The sequence below is a fragment of the Megascapheus bottae genome, chromosome 10 (genome assembly GCF_031878675.1).
Source record: "Megascapheus bottae isolate mThoBot1 chromosome 10, mThoBot2.hap1, whole genome shotgun sequence".
Lineage (NCBI taxonomy): Eukaryota > Metazoa > Chordata > Mammalia > Rodentia > Geomyidae > Megascapheus > Megascapheus bottae.
In genome coordinates, this window is record NC_143518.1 from 47,750,083 (window position 1) to 47,765,745 (window position 15,663).

Here is a 15,663-nt window from a genome sequence, read left to right on the forward strand (position 1 = left end):
TATTGCTAGTTTTATCCCATTAAGTTGTGGCAAGATGAAAGAAGCTGTTTCTGTTCACTTATTTATTTTTGTATGTACTGAGATTTGTTTTATGGCCTGAAATGCAATCTATTAATAAAGTTTCATGAGCCACTGAAAAGTATATATATTTTGCAGTTGCTGGTATAGTATTTTATAGATATTGGCTAACTCTACATGATCTATAGTGTAGTTTCAGCCAGAGGTCTCTTTGTTCTTTTTTTTATTTACAACAGGAAAACCAATCTATTGTTAAGAATGGGTTATTGAAGTAACCCCCTATTACCGTCTTAGGGTGTATCTGCCCCTTATGACCAGTCTTGTTGATTTTATGAACATCACACAGCCTTCATGTTAAATAATAATAACTTATTCTTCACCATCAACACCTCTTCGTCCATCTCTTCCTCCACTTCCACCTCCTCCTCCCCTTCTTCCTCCTTTATATACTTGACTATTCTTGAACTCAGTATCCTGCTGACTCTACATTCCAAATACTAGATTATCTGATGAACACTATGGCATCAAGCTACAATTGGTATATTTTGTGGTGCACCTTTAATAGTTAAGTGACATCTTCTTTGACTGATTTTTAGTTTAAAATCTACTTTATTTTATATTAGTTTGTTTATTTGCTTTTATTTATTTGCAATATATTCTTCCAACCTTTTACTTTCAGTCTGAAAATGCCTTTGATTTCCAGTGTTTTTTTTGCAAGTAATATGTAGGTAGTGCTTTTGCTTAATCCTGCCAATCAATTACTCTCCTTTTGGGGAAGGATACTGAATTCATATCATGGATTATAATTCAAAATTATGAATTAATTCCTAAGACTTTGATGTTTTTCTAATGTTCAATTGTTTTTCCAGTTCTTATTTGTTTATATGTTATTCTAGTGAGATTTATTTTTCCCATACTCTCCTCTTATCTGTGAAAATTTCCCTAATTATCTTCCACAGTGCTGTTTAGTCATTGCAAATTACATTATTTTATTTATATACTTTAGATGATTTTTACCTATCCATTTATTCCTAGGGATGATGTTTGCTGGATCTAGTAATATAGACTGGCAGTTAATTCTTTCCAGGGCATTCAATACATCACTTCATCCTCTCCTAAACTTTAGGGTTTCTGGGGTTTTTTTGAGATTGCTTCTACATTTCTATATTGTTATGCACACTCTTGGAATTTTAACGAAAAATATTTCTACTTGTTCACAAATAGTACAATATCATTCTTTCTAATGGCTGTATAAAATTACATTGTGTACATATACCACATTTTTTGATCCATCAATCCATTGAGGAACATCTGGGCTGATTTCAAATGTTGGCTATGGTGAGTAATGCTGCAACAAACAAGGATGTGCTGGTGGCTCTATTATATCCTGAAAAACAATGTGACAGTTCCTCAAAAGAAAAGGAACATGGAACTATCTTGTGTTCTAGCAATTCAACTCTTGAGCAGGTATGAAAAAGATTTGATAAACTTTTGCTAGTATTTCATGGAATGTATTTTTTATGTCTTTTCTCTGTATTGTGGTAACTACTTTTATGCTCAACTTCTGTGGGCTTGGTATTTTTTTTCATATCCCTGAGGTTTTTTCATTTTGTTATTTTCATTTTTCTTTACCACTGAATGATCAAATTCATCAGCCTTTTTCATCAGTTCCTGATATCAATCAATGAGTGAGACATTTCACTGAATTATAAAATTTGATTTATTGTGGTTTTATTTCTACAAGTAATGTTTAATTCCCTTTCAAAGGTATCTCTTGTTATTGAAATGTTTTGTTGTCTGCCTTCCATTATTCATTTATTTTCCATAGTTTCTTAGAAGTCATTGATCAATTTTTTTAATCACTACTTTGAATTCAACCATTCGAATATCACTGACCATTTTTAGTGAATTATATTTGTTGATCTCTTTCTCTCTCTCTCTCTCTCCCTCTCTCCCTCTCTGCTCTCTCGAATTGAGGATTGAACTCAGAGCATAACATTTGCAGGGTAGGCACTCTACTATTTAGTTCATGCCTTCAACTACATTTTTGGCTTGGTTATTCCAGGTAGTGTCTCGCTTTATGTGCTGGCCAGATTGTGCTGCAGTTCTCCTCCTTGTGCTTCTGTTTGCTGGTAGGGATAATGGATGCACGCCACTGTACCCAATCACTGTGCTTCCCCTGTAACTCTAACTGGGATGGTGGGTGGAAGCCTTCTCAGCCAGTCACGGACTGGTGTGGAATCTTGGGGCTTTTTATGTCAAGCTGTGCTTGAATTGCCATCCTCCAATTATTTAGGATTACAGACCTAAGTCACCACGCCCTGTTAGTGATTTAAAAATTATTTTTTCCTATCTTCATATCTAGTAAATGAGATTTTCAGACTGCATACATTATTCATCATTCTTTTTTTCTACTTTCCGAGCTGATCATTTCTGTTTTTTCTATATGTAACCTTTCTTCTTATCCAAATCTACTTTTGCTATTGAATTCTCTCCTGGATTGTTCATTCCCATTTAATTAGTATATATTGATGTATTCTCCTCACACATTATTTTAGTTTGTCAGAAAAGATTTCCTTTAGTTCATTGAACATGCATACTCAACATACTGAGTTTAAGGTTTTTGTCTAGTTATTGTTTTGGGATTTTCTGTTGCTGTAGTTTGTCAAAAGAGGTGCAATTGTCAAACACTCCTTCCAAAAGCATTAAGGCTGCTTGTTTGTCTTTGAAGATTGTTTGAGTGGTAGAAAGAAAAATAGAAAAAAGCTAAAATGTTGCCTACCAGTGGCTGCAGATATTTGACCATTTCAAAATAAGCTCTCTCCACATTGTTCCTAGTCCTGTTAATTTTCAAGAACCTAGAAAATTTGACTCTTTTCAATATTATAAGCATTTTGTACAGTGCAGAAAATTGCAGTGGTTGTTACTCTGTCATTCCTGCTATAACCCTGTTATTTTCCCAAAATGTTTGCAATTTCAATTTAGTGTTATTGTCACAGTTCATTAATTTAATAAATAATATTTTATGCTTTGGTTGCTAATATAAATGGACTTAAAAGTTTCAACATTCACTGATTGGTGTTACAATTTTTATTTATCCTAATTCCAAACTTGATTTTACTACATCTACGTATTAAGATTATTTACTCACAATTTTGGCATTTAAATAATATTGCTCTGCCATGGAATTATAACATAACATTGCTTCTTTTCTGTGATGACTTATTTACTTTTTGACTCCACAGCTATAAGGTCTTGCTTGTATGAGTCATGTTTATTTTCTTGATTAGTTTATAGAATTTAGAACTCTGCCATGCAGACATTCTTCAAAAGGAAATATCCTTATTCCATTAGATATGTGTTAAACATTTGTTACTAGCAAAGGAATGAGGAACATCTAGCCTTATGATTGTGTCCTTGAAATATTTTATAGCATTCTCTCACCAAATTATAATTCTCTTCTTTGCGATGGATGATTCACATTAACTCTTGGTCTTTGGAAAACTTCTTCAAATTCTTTTAAAAAAATACCTCAAGTATGAATTCTGCAGCAGTTGCAATGCTGGTCCCATCACAGACTCCAAAATGTAAAGCTAAAATGGTTTTTAAAGGTTATAAAACCCAGCCCTTTTATTTTATAGATGATAAAATAGATTTCATTATCCCTCTGCAGCACAGCTTCCCTTTAACTATTATTAAAATATGGGAAGTGAATTCTAATTTATCAGCATTGAAGGAGACACCTCCACTTCTAACACCCTGGTCTAGATTCCATCATTTTTCACCTGGATGACTGCAATAGCTGGCTAACTGCCCCCTCTGCATCTAACCTTGTTCCTTTACATTCTAATATCAACACTCTTGAATAAACCTGAGACTGTCAATTCTCAGCTCACAACCCTCCAGTGGCTTCTTATTTTATTCGGAATATAAACCCAAATCCTTACGATGGGCTATAAGACTTTCAACAATTTGTAATTCCATCCCCATTGGCCAGTTACCTTCTAACCTAATCATTTAGTAGCATCTCCTTCTCTCATCCTGTTGTAGGATGCTAGCTCCTAGCACCATATCTAACATACCAAGCATGTTCTTGAGGGGACTATGAACTCATTATGAACTTCTTGGAACACTTTGTCTCTGGAACATCTATCTACAGGAGTCACTTTCTATCCCTTGTAATTCTCAATGAGGGTTCTCTTTGAATGTATCCCCAATAACATCCATTCATGTTCTCCATCCTCTTCTCATTTATTTATTTATTGATCATTTTATTATTGATGGTGCCCGTTATGTTCTAAAATGTCTTAAAAGTTACTTGCTTACTGCGTTTATCTTTATGAATTCAGGCTTCATAAAACAAGGGAGTTTTCTTTCTAACTGATGTCTTTTTGGCAGCCATGAAATTGTCTGGCACATAATCAGTTCCCAATAGATATTTGTGAATGAATAAATACATAAAGAATGAAGTCACCCTCACATTCAATGCCCTGGTTCAGGCTTTGACAAAATCAGAATGTTCATCATTTGGTTGTATTTTGGTGAGAGTAGACTTTCCAAAAGTATGAATGATTAGCTTTATTTGTTATATCTGGTTTCTTGAAATAAAAATTCTCCCTTGGATGTTCTGATTTAAAACATTTCAGACAGTATTTTATGTTCTTAAAATGAGCTGGAAAATATAACTATATGTTATAAATGTACATTTTTTTCTTTTGAGTAACATATAGTCATAAAAATAGAAAACAATGGTGTAAGTTTTCTGTGACTGCCATAATCAAGTGGCTTAAATGTTATAAACATATATCTCAGAGTTCTGGAGCTATATGTTCAAGTCCACATATCTTCAACCTCCTGAGTAGCTAGGATTATAGGTGTGAGCCTGAACCACCAGCACCTAGCTTGTTAAACTATTTTTTTCTATGATTTTAAGTACATAATGTCTTTTTTGCCAGTCCACAGACTTGACTTCAAGGCCTGAACACTGTTGTTGGGCTTTTTCAAGGTTAACACTCTACCACTTAAGCCACACCACCACTTCTGGCTGTTTCTGTTTATGTGGTACTGAGGAATTGAACCCAGGGCTTCATGCATGCTATTTTTTTTAGCAATTAAACTATTTTTAAGCAATTTCTAGTTAAACTAAGTTCTCTCCTATACATATCAATGCCTTGCAGGTTTGGAGAAGTTTGTTGGAAGAATGCAAGATTTTCGATTGTATGAAGTGGCACTTACAAACAGGTAAGAAGTTATAGTATTATAAAGCTATAAGATTACAGAAATTTTACACCCATACAGAATTTAATAAAAATTTACCTATTTAATGTTTATAATGTTTCCTTTGGTTTAGACTATCCTTTCTCTTCAAAGTGGTTATTTTATAAGTAGTTCCTTATAAGGTCGACTAAATTCTCAACGATCTTCTCAAAGAAGCATTTTATGGCAGCATTTTATGCAAAGTAGAATCCTGTTCAGTATCCATTATATAGTATTTTCTAATACTTAAAAACTTCTCTGGGCCTTTGGAATAGATAGAAATCTTAGGTAGATAGGTTTCAGAAGTTTGAAGATGAGGTTCTTTTAAAAATGGTTTCTGAAATTGCTTTCCCAATTTAATATCAAATGATGTAGAGTATATTGTTGTGTGGGTAAATGAAGTATATTTAGTTTTGTGAAGGCTAAGAGGAAGACTTTTTAAAATTGATAGTTATTTAGGTAAGGGCCATGTGGATCCATGTGGTGATTATAAAACGATAGGATTAGCACTTAACAGATTTGAGACCTGTTGCTCCCTGACGTGGTGATGTGTTCCGGGGCAGGGTGCATTATCAGTATAAAGTTTCTGTATTATTAGTCAACATCATCCAGATGATGTCTGAACAAACATTGCTGTAGCACCGAGGAGAAAAACATGGGTTACCATTGACCATACTATCGCTCAGATCTTTTCTAAAACACTGAAGAGCAATTTGTAACAATCCTTTGGGAATGAAATTGTCCAGGGTATGATCTGAGAGGCAAAAGATTGAATGTTGGATGGGGAAATTTGGATCCCAGTCAAAATCTAATATCAGTTGAAAACCATGAGTAAGACTAAAGAAAACGTCACTTCATGTAGTTTAGTGAGCAGAAAAAGCCGCTGGGTACCATTGCTGCAGCAGGACCTGAAAGAGGAAATTTGCTTTCTCTAGTTAGACTTGGATGACTGATGCTGGCTTGTTTGAAATATCTGGATAGGTGCTATGTGGAAGAGTGCCTAAAAATAGGATGACTAATTCTGATCTAGAACAAGTTTATTACCCTTAATGGAAAAAAATTAAATATAACTGTCTGGAATTGGCATTCTTGTTTGACTGTTGGCAGCTGGCATATGCTCTGAAGCCATTGAAACATTTTAGGAAGCCAGAATTTGCACAGATGAGTCACAGGAAATCAGTGACAAATGTACTTGGCTGTAGTTCCTTCACTCCAAAGAGAAACAGATGAAATGCTTGTCGTCGTCTTCTTCTTCTTCTTCTTCTTCTTCTTCTTCTTCTTCTTCTTCTTCTTCTTCTTCTTCTTCTTTTTCTTCTCCTCCTCCTCCTCCTCCTCCTCCTCCTCCTCCTCCTCCTCCTCCTCCTCCTCCTCCTCCTCCTCCTCCTCCTCCTTCTTCTTCTTCTTCTTCTTCTTCTTCTTCTTCTTCTCCTTCTCCTCTTCTTCCTCCTTCTCCTCTTCCTCCTCCTCCTCCTCCTCCTCCTCCTCTTCCTCCTCCTCCTCCTTCTCTTCCTCCTCCTCCTCCTCCTCCTCCTCCTCCTCCTCCTCCTCCTTCCTTTCAAAATATTACCTGGCCACTCCCAGCAATAAACAATCTCAGTAAATGGTTATCTTCCAATTCATCACAGACAGACACAGGACATCTATCACCAACAAGGATTCTTGGTGTGAAAAATGAACACTTACAATTTTGCTGCCTTTGACTTCCATTATCTTGTCTGAGAGTTTTACTTTCGATGCCATGCTTCTTAGAAGCTCTTCCTCCCTCCCCCTTCTGTTTTTCCCCTTGATTCTTTCAGAGAGATTCTGGAAGTTTTCTCAGGAGAGCTGCCCCATTTACACACGCAGCCACACTGTCGCTGCCCTGGCAGCCACCCTCGTGTCCAACCATTCGCTCAGCGATACTGCATTCCCAATGATGCAGAAGACACGACTCAAAACAGGGTGCCCCGGCTAAATCCTGAAGCTCATCCCCTTGCTTTTCTCAATGATGGTGACATGGCAACTTCCTGGGTTTCACGTGTGTTCACAAACATCACCCACTTGAATCAAGGAGTGGCTCTTTCGCTGGATTTGGAGAATGGACAGTATCAGGTAATTAGAAACAATGGGGACATGGCCACTGGAATGAGTTTTAGAAACCTCATGTCTTGAAGCAAAGGGAGCTTTGTGTTCTCCCAAAGGTGTGGAGACTGGAAATGAGAACGGGGAAGTGTTCCAAAGGCTTTGAGAACTCTTGCTTGCTTTTCCCAGAATCTGGGGCTCTAAACTCCTGACATTACCTACATTGTGGCAGTATTACTTCAATTTCTGCCCCCTTCCTTTTTTCCTTCTCAGTCTGACAGCTTACATCTTTCCCTTAAAATACTCCTATATATCTATAAATAAACATGTTGTGTAGTATGAAAGTGATTACAAGTGAATTAACCGAAATTATTATAATAGACTATGGAGAGCCCAAATTGAATATTCTTTTGGAAAAATTAGGTCAAAGCCCAACAAAATGGTTACACACAAAAGGAGGGGCAAGGTCAGAGGAATAGAAGAATATAGTCAAGAAATCATTGTGTCTGGGTACTGTGGCTCACATTTGTAATACTAGCTTCTCAGGAGGCTGAGATCTGAGGATCACAGTTCAGAGCCAGCCCTGGCACTAAAGAACATGAGACTCTTATCTCCAATTAACCACTAAAAAATCAGGCTGTGGGACTGTGGCTCAAGGGTAAAGCAGTAGCCTTGAGCTGAAGAGCTCCGGGACAGTGCCCAGGCCCAAAGTTCAAGCTCTAGGACCAACAAATAAAATATAAATAAAGGGGGCTGGGAGTTTGGCCTAGTGGTTAAAGTGCTTGCCTAGCATATATGAAGACCGGGGTTCGATTCCTCGCTACCACATACATAGAAAAAAGCCGGAAGTGGTGCTGAGGCTCAAGTGGTAGAGCTCTAGCCTTGAGAAAGTCCAAGGACAGTACTCAGACCCTGAGCTCAAGCCCAGGACTGGCATATATATATATATATATATATATATATATATATATATATATATATATAAAAATAAAAAAATTGTATATGCTACAAAATTAAGAAAAGCACGAGAAAGGTCAGTGTTAAGGGTGTAAGAATATTGAAGGGGGTGATTCTGATTAAAATATAATGTATTCATAAACTGCTTTGTTAAATGGCACCTCTTTGGTATAACTGCTTAAATACATTTTTTTAATTTTTAAAAAAGACTCCTTTAATCTACAAAGATTTCATTTTGAGATCCTTAACCTAATGAAATGTGGAAAGAACCAATTTCTAAATAAGATCAGGCATCTTGGATTTACCCCTTGCACACATTTATTTTCAGCTATAAACTCCGTGGCAAAAAAAAGTGAACTCGGTAATTGGATATTATCTTCCTAGAGTTTTGTAAAGCATGAAAGCAAAGTATCTGAAAGATGCCATGCAAAGCTTAATTTTTAAGAATTCTGGGCCAAAATGGTATTTATGAAATGTTATAGCATTCTCTCTTTTATTATTAAGCAGCACAAATTATTCAAACTGAGGTGCTTATTCTAAATAAGGACGTAATAAAAAGATACATGACATTTATTTCAAAGGAAGCATGTTCATTGTTACTGTCTCTATAGAAAGCTTAATACTTATTTGCACTTCAGGGAATCCTTGAGAATAAAGACTAATTGATAATTATAGATGTGCTGCATTGACTGTAAATCTGGCTTTTGCATTTTCAATAAATACTTTTGTTAAGTACGAAGAACTTACTCAAGTTTGAATGCCACAGTTCCATAGTCTGATTTCTAGTAAACTTTCTGTTCTATAATTGACTCATCCTTCTCCAGGTATTTTATATTACTGTTCAGTTCCTTAGTCCCCAACCAACAGCCATTAGGATTCAAAGGAAGAAGGAAGATAATTCCGAATGGGAGGACTGGCAGTACTTTGCTAGAAACTGCAGTATTTTTGGAATGAAAAATAATGGAAATTTGGAACATCCCGACTCTGTCAACTGTCTTCAGCTTCCTAAGTATGAACTTTTGAAGACATTTTTAAAGTGCATATTAATTAAAGTGCATATTAATGGGTTGTGTTGTGATATGTTCATATATGTATAATATAATTAGGTCACCTTTATCTCTCCAGTACTTTCTTGTATCTCTCTCATCTCCCCTTCTCATCCCTTTTCTTTCCAAATTTCACGTCTTTCACAAAAATACAGAGATTTTGCATATGAGAGAAATGATGTGATGCTTGCCCTCACTGGCCTTGACATGATTGCTCTCCAGTTCCATTCACTTTTCCAGCAAGCATCATTCATTTTTTTTATGGGGAGATTAAACTTCCATTGAATGTATATCCACTTCATTTATCTACTTATCTGTCATTGGGAAGCAGGGATGGTTTTATTCCTCTACTATGATGAAGAATGCTGCTTTTAATAGTGGTGTGCAGGTATCTCTTACATGCTGAGTTCAGGTATGTGCCAAGAATCCCATGACCAAATGGTGATTATAATTTTAGTTCTTGATACAACTTCCTACTGACTTCCATTGGGTCTGCATTAGTTTGCATTTCTCACACTGTGTAAGATAGCTATTTCCACTATTTGTTGCTTTTATTTAGTTAGTTAGTTGGTTTTGGGGTTTGAACGCTGAGCCTGGGTGTTGCCCTGAGTTCTTCGGTTCAACCTTTTGAGCCACAGTACCACTTCTGTTGCTTTTTTTGTTTGTTTTGAGGGGGGACTTGAACTCTGAAACTCAAGGCTCCCACCCTACCCTATGAGCCACATCCCCACTTCCAATTGTTTAGTCATTAATTGGAGATAAGAGTCTCATGTTCTCTAGTACCTGGAATAGCTTTGAATTGTGATCCTCAGAACTTAGCTTCCTGAGTGGCTGGGGTTATGGGCATGAGCCACCGTGCCAGGCTTGTTGCTTCTTTTCTTGATAGCCATTCTGACTTGAGTGAAATGGAATCTGCCATGTAGTTTTGACTTGTATTTCCTTTTGGCTACAAATGTTTATCATTGTTTCACATAGTCAGTTTGTCATTTATACTTCTTTTCAATGCGTTCGCCCATTTGTTACTTTAATTACCTATGGTTTGGTTCTATTCTGAATTTCTTATATATTCTAGAAAATAATTCTATGTCAAATGAATAGTTGGTAGGCATTTTTCTTCCACTCTGTAGGCTGTCTCTTCTAATAATTGTTTACTTTCCTTCAGAGAAGACTTTACATTTGTTGAGTTCCCTAGTCTCAATCCTAGCTTTTATTTTCTCATCTATTCCCATCACATTCAGAAAATAATTGCTTAAGACTGTATTTTGAAGTACTTCTAGTATTTCAAAGTGCTAGATCTTCCATTATAGACTTTGATTCACTTTAATCTGAGTTTTGTACCAGGTAAAACATGGGCTTTTATTTTTCTTTCCTCTGTATGAGAATACCTAGATTTCATAAGACAATTTGTTGAAGAGATTGTTGTTTCTCTAATATGTTTCTGTTACTTTTGCCAAAAATCAGATGACTGTGGTTGAATTCATTTCTGGCTCTTCTATTCCCTTTCTTTGGTCTACATGTCTGTTTTGTGTGCCAGTCTGCTTCCTTAAGTATTACTGTTTTTGCTCAGAATGCTGTGGCTATTAGATTCTTTTGTGCTCCTATATGAATTTGGGATTGTGTTTGGCCTTCTGGGATGAAAATCATCAGAACTTTGATAGCAATGACAATGAATCTATAGATTGGGAAATGTAATCAATTGCAGAACATAAATCCTGCCAATCTATGAACACGAGAAGTCTTTCTATCTAGTACTCTTTGTTCAGTCTCGTCATGGTTTTAGAGTTTTATTGTAGGAGTCCTTCACTTCCTTGGCTTGGTTTAGTTCTAGCTTATTTTTGTTTCAAGCTTGTTTTTGCAGTGTGGGGATAGAACCCCCATGTCTTGGACATGGTAGACTATTACTCTACCAGTGAACTGTATCACAGATAAATGACTTAGTAACAGTCTATAGGATAGCGAAGTCAAAAGGTTGGTAAACAACTCGCTTCATTATTGATTTCTTTAAAGTAGAGTCTCCTAAATTGCCCATCTAAATTGAACTTTATATTACATTTATGGGTCTTGTAAAATAATTTACAACGTACTTTATTTGCAGTCTACCTGGGATTTTGCAATCTGGTATTCTTGTTTGCAAGTTCTCTGTATTTACCAAATTTTAATTATGTTCTGAAGAAAATGTCTACTATGACTTTCTCTGATGGTTTTATTCTACTTGTACATAAAAATAAATGGAATATATATTTTTGAATCCAGTGCTTTTACTGGTATTGTGCATCAATGATTCACTTTTAATTTGTTTTATAAAGACTATGAATATGTTTTCATGATGTGAATTCTTTTTTTCCACCAACAGTCTTACTCCATTTTCCCATGGTAATTTCACATTTAGCCTCCTGAGGCCTGGATCAAAAACACGTCCTGGATACAATAACTTCTGTAATACTCCATCTCTTCAAGAATTTGTAAAAGCCACACAAATCAGGCTTCAATTTCATGGACAGTACTATACAGCAGAGACTGCATTCAACCTAGGACACAGATACTATGCAGTGAATGAAATTATCATCACTGGAAGGTACTGTTCATGATAGTCACAGTGTGGTTTTCACTATGAATTGTGTTTCCAGTGAGGAATTTGTTGCACATATTTTAATATATGGTAACTAAGATTTTAGAGGAAGCTATACTTACATCTTCATATTTTGAATTTGTTCAAAAGTTTTCTGGAATTACTTTTATTTTTATTTTTTGAAGGGGGAAGGTACTGGTACTGGGGATTAAATCAGATCCTGAGTATTGTCTCTTAGCTTTTTCACTCAAGACTGGTTTTCTACAAGTTGAACCATATGTCTGCTTCTAGATTTTTGCTGGTTAGTTGGAGATAAACATTGTGGATTTTTCATCATGGGTTGACTTCTAATCATGATCCTTATGTCTTATCTCTTTGAGGAAGTAGGATTTCAAGTGGGAGCCATTGGCACCCAAATGAAAGATTTGAATATGAAGTTTTTTCTGTATATTATTTAGTATTGTTATATAATATATTGAATATGTTTTCAAAAGCAACCGGGTTCCGAAATTATAATACTCTGAAGGCAGGAAATGAATGAAGTTTAATGGTTCAGCGTTTACTTAGAATGTATGAGACCCTTGGTGTGAGCTTCAGCATGGCAAAAAAAAAGGAATCATGCTTATAGTTTATCATATATTCAAAATTCATATATTTAAAAATTAAAATCCCTTGACAGCAAAGATAAAAAGCTGAATACAGAGTACAGTCATAGTATCAGATTGTTTAGGTGAAAATTAATTCAGTGTTTCCAGTTCCACAGGAAATATTTGTTTAACATTAGAAGAAATAGGTGCTCTGACCTTAATAATTTACAATTTTTTTAATCATAACTGAGAATATGACTCACCAAATACATTTTTAAATATCTATGAAACTAGTTGGCTTACAGTTTGATTGAGAAATGTACATATACAATATATTTAAAGTGGGCTTTCTTCTAAGAAAAAATATTTCTTATCAGAAAGGGTTATCTCTTTTAAAATATCCAGATTGCCAGAATATAAACATTTTAAAATATCCATTTAACCTAATTTTTTAAAAAAATTGAATGCCAACATTTGTTATGTAATAATATAATGGAAAAGGTAGGATGATTAAATATTTGCCATCTGATTTTCGAATGAAAGACAGCTTATCCTGAACTATGTAGTTTTGACTGTTTTAAATAGTTGCAGCAAGTTCCTTCTTTTGACAAATTTGCTGCATAGCTGGAATAAACACATACAATCCCCACCTCACTTTTCAGGATCCCTTGAAAATTCTCATCACAATGTAGTATGTTGAGATATTGATGACAGTCCTGATACTTAAGATTTATTCAACTCTTTAATGCATGATCATGTTATTAAGATGCTTGCTTATCTTTCTTATTTGATTCATATAGTGTGTATATCCATAGGCCCTAGAATATATTAATAATTGACTTTTTCTCATATGTTTTGTTGTGTTCATACTCACAGATGTCAATGCAATGGTCATTCTAATAACTGTGACACCACAAGCCAGCCATACAGGTGCCTTTGCTCTCGGGAAAGCTTCACAGAAGGACTTCAGGTAGGTTGATTTACCCACGGAGACTTTTGTGAGAAAAAAGACAGGAAGGAAGGGTGTGTATAAATTCTATAAACATGCATTGGTTCTAGTTTCTAAAAATATATGTGAAGAATTGGTATGTGTTTAAAATGGCAGTTATTCCAGTGGAAGATTTTGTGCAGAAAAGTAAATCTATTAACAGAGTCAAAAACTATTCTTTTTTTGAAAAATGTCAAGTAGAGAAATTACAAATAACATGTAATCCTGCCATGTTGTTTTCAGTTTTCATTACTACTATCTTGGTCTATTTATAACAGAACATTATTTAATGTTTTTTGGAAAGTCTGGCATGTTTAAGCACAAAGTTTAATATCACCATCTAAAAAGATATAAGCATAAAGATATCTACAGAAAAGGAGTTTTATATGCAACCAATCATTGTGTTCTTGATACAGTCAAGATTAATTGCTTCTATCATGAAATTTTAGATAAGTTACTTCCAAATCAGTAGGAAAATTCCTTAGGAATTCTATCACTTTAGAATAGGGGACTTTTCATAGTTAGCATGAATATTTAGCAGTATATAATTTTTCAAGAATAATAATTACATGAACAAAAGTGCTTAAAATGTGATAGATTTTTGTTAACGGAACAATCTGACATCAACAACAACCATGAGTACCTAGCTTCATTGGGAATCACAATGATGATGATGGTGGGTACTATGGACTCTCCCCATTTTCAACCTGATCAAATTTGTTCCCAATTATAATGTTAGTGTAGTTGTTCAATGGCAACAACTGGATCTACCAATCAGACATCCTCTGACACATTTATGATGGTGTGTGGGGGGGAGGGTGCATACTTGCACGTGCGCAGTTACTAGCGCTTGAATTTAGAGCCTCTTGTCCTCTCCTAGCTTTTTCACTCATTATTGATGCTACCCAACATAAACCACATCTTGAGTCCAGCATTTTTGCTGGTTATGTGGATGTGAAGTTTCTTGGACTTTTGTGTTTTTTTGGGGGGGGCGGCTGGTTTTGAGCCTCAGTTCTCAGATCATAACCTTTTAAGTAGCTAGAAGTACAAATGTAAGCAAACAGTGCCTGGCTCGCTGTACAGTCTTGTTTGTTCAGTTTCACCTCAAGGTTCTTTGGTTTGGCTATGACTTCTTCTCTCTCTGTGTGCTCAAACTACCATTTTCATGTACAAAATTAAGTATCTCTTTGAAAGCACTTTCCAGATCACTGCTTTGTATGCTGTTCTTTTATGAATATTCTTACTCTTCACTATTAGTGAATAATTGTATTTGAAAACGAAATCTTACATTCTTTTGGATTTCTAGCACATAGTATCTTTCAATTTGCTTTTAAGAATTTATCGTCAGGCGGTCTTTAAATAAAAACTACCTTTAATAAGTAATTGTTTTCGTGGACAACTGAATTACTATCTACGTGAAAACAACTGAATTAACTTGACTAATTTACTCATCATTTTCTGTTTAAATTTTTGCATTTGACTTGCTCTAGATTGTGAATTTACTTTTATTCTATTTTCCCTACTCCTTTCTATGATCCTTGAACATGAACATTGCATCACTTTCCTTGTAATTACTTATTTCTTTGAATAAATAGCTTGGCCATTCCTCCCCAGCCTGTTAACAGCTCAGTTTTAAGACTTATGTGGAATGAATCTGAGAGTCTCTAGAATGTTGAAGTTAAATTCTAATGTCACCATTTCCTTTCTTATGATGAGACTATTTTTTTCCTCCCAACATGTTTTTCTCAGCTTCCCTGACTTTGTGTTGATAATTTAACTCCTCTCAGCCTCCTTCCCATCTCTTTGCCTTAGTCTTAGTATTCTTTCTCAACTAGTTTTATATTGGTTTCATTGAAGTGCTTGATATTTTATGATTGGTGGATCCTTTCATGCTTCTTCTTAAAAATAGAGGCAGAAAATGAGTGAAGGCTCCTTATTGGTTTCAGAAGTCAAACTGGGATTTTCAGACATGGTCTCAGGTAGTGACTCTTAGATTATGACCTAAGGTCTAATTAATATTTTGGTGGAGAACATATTTTAATGCTTTTTATTGAAATAATAAATATTATTTTGGAAGCAAAACCACAAAAGTAAACACTTTATTTTCCTGTTGGTCATATTTGATAATTCAGAAATTTAGCCACAAATTATAGATCAACAAAATACAATTTACTCAGCAAA

At 35.1% G+C, this 15,663-nt stretch overlaps 1 protein-coding gene across 1 annotated transcript in view; it reads left to right on the plus strand.

Annotated features, from left to right (window-relative positions):
• Ush2a (usherin) overlaps positions 1–15,663 on the plus strand; it is a 606,255-nt gene that overhangs the window by 47,490 nt on the left and 543,102 nt on the right. Inside the window, exons 4-8 of the mRNA XM_090341196.1 lie at positions 5,196–5,259; positions 7,071–7,365; positions 9,117–9,301; positions 11,692–11,913; positions 13,371–13,464. Coding sequence (XP_090197322.1) covers positions 5,196–5,259; positions 7,071–7,365; positions 9,117–9,301; positions 11,692–11,913; positions 13,371–13,464 — 860 coding nt within the window. The remainder of the gene's footprint in view (positions 1–5,195; positions 5,260–7,070; positions 7,366–9,116; positions 9,302–11,691; positions 11,914–13,370; positions 13,465–15,663) is intronic.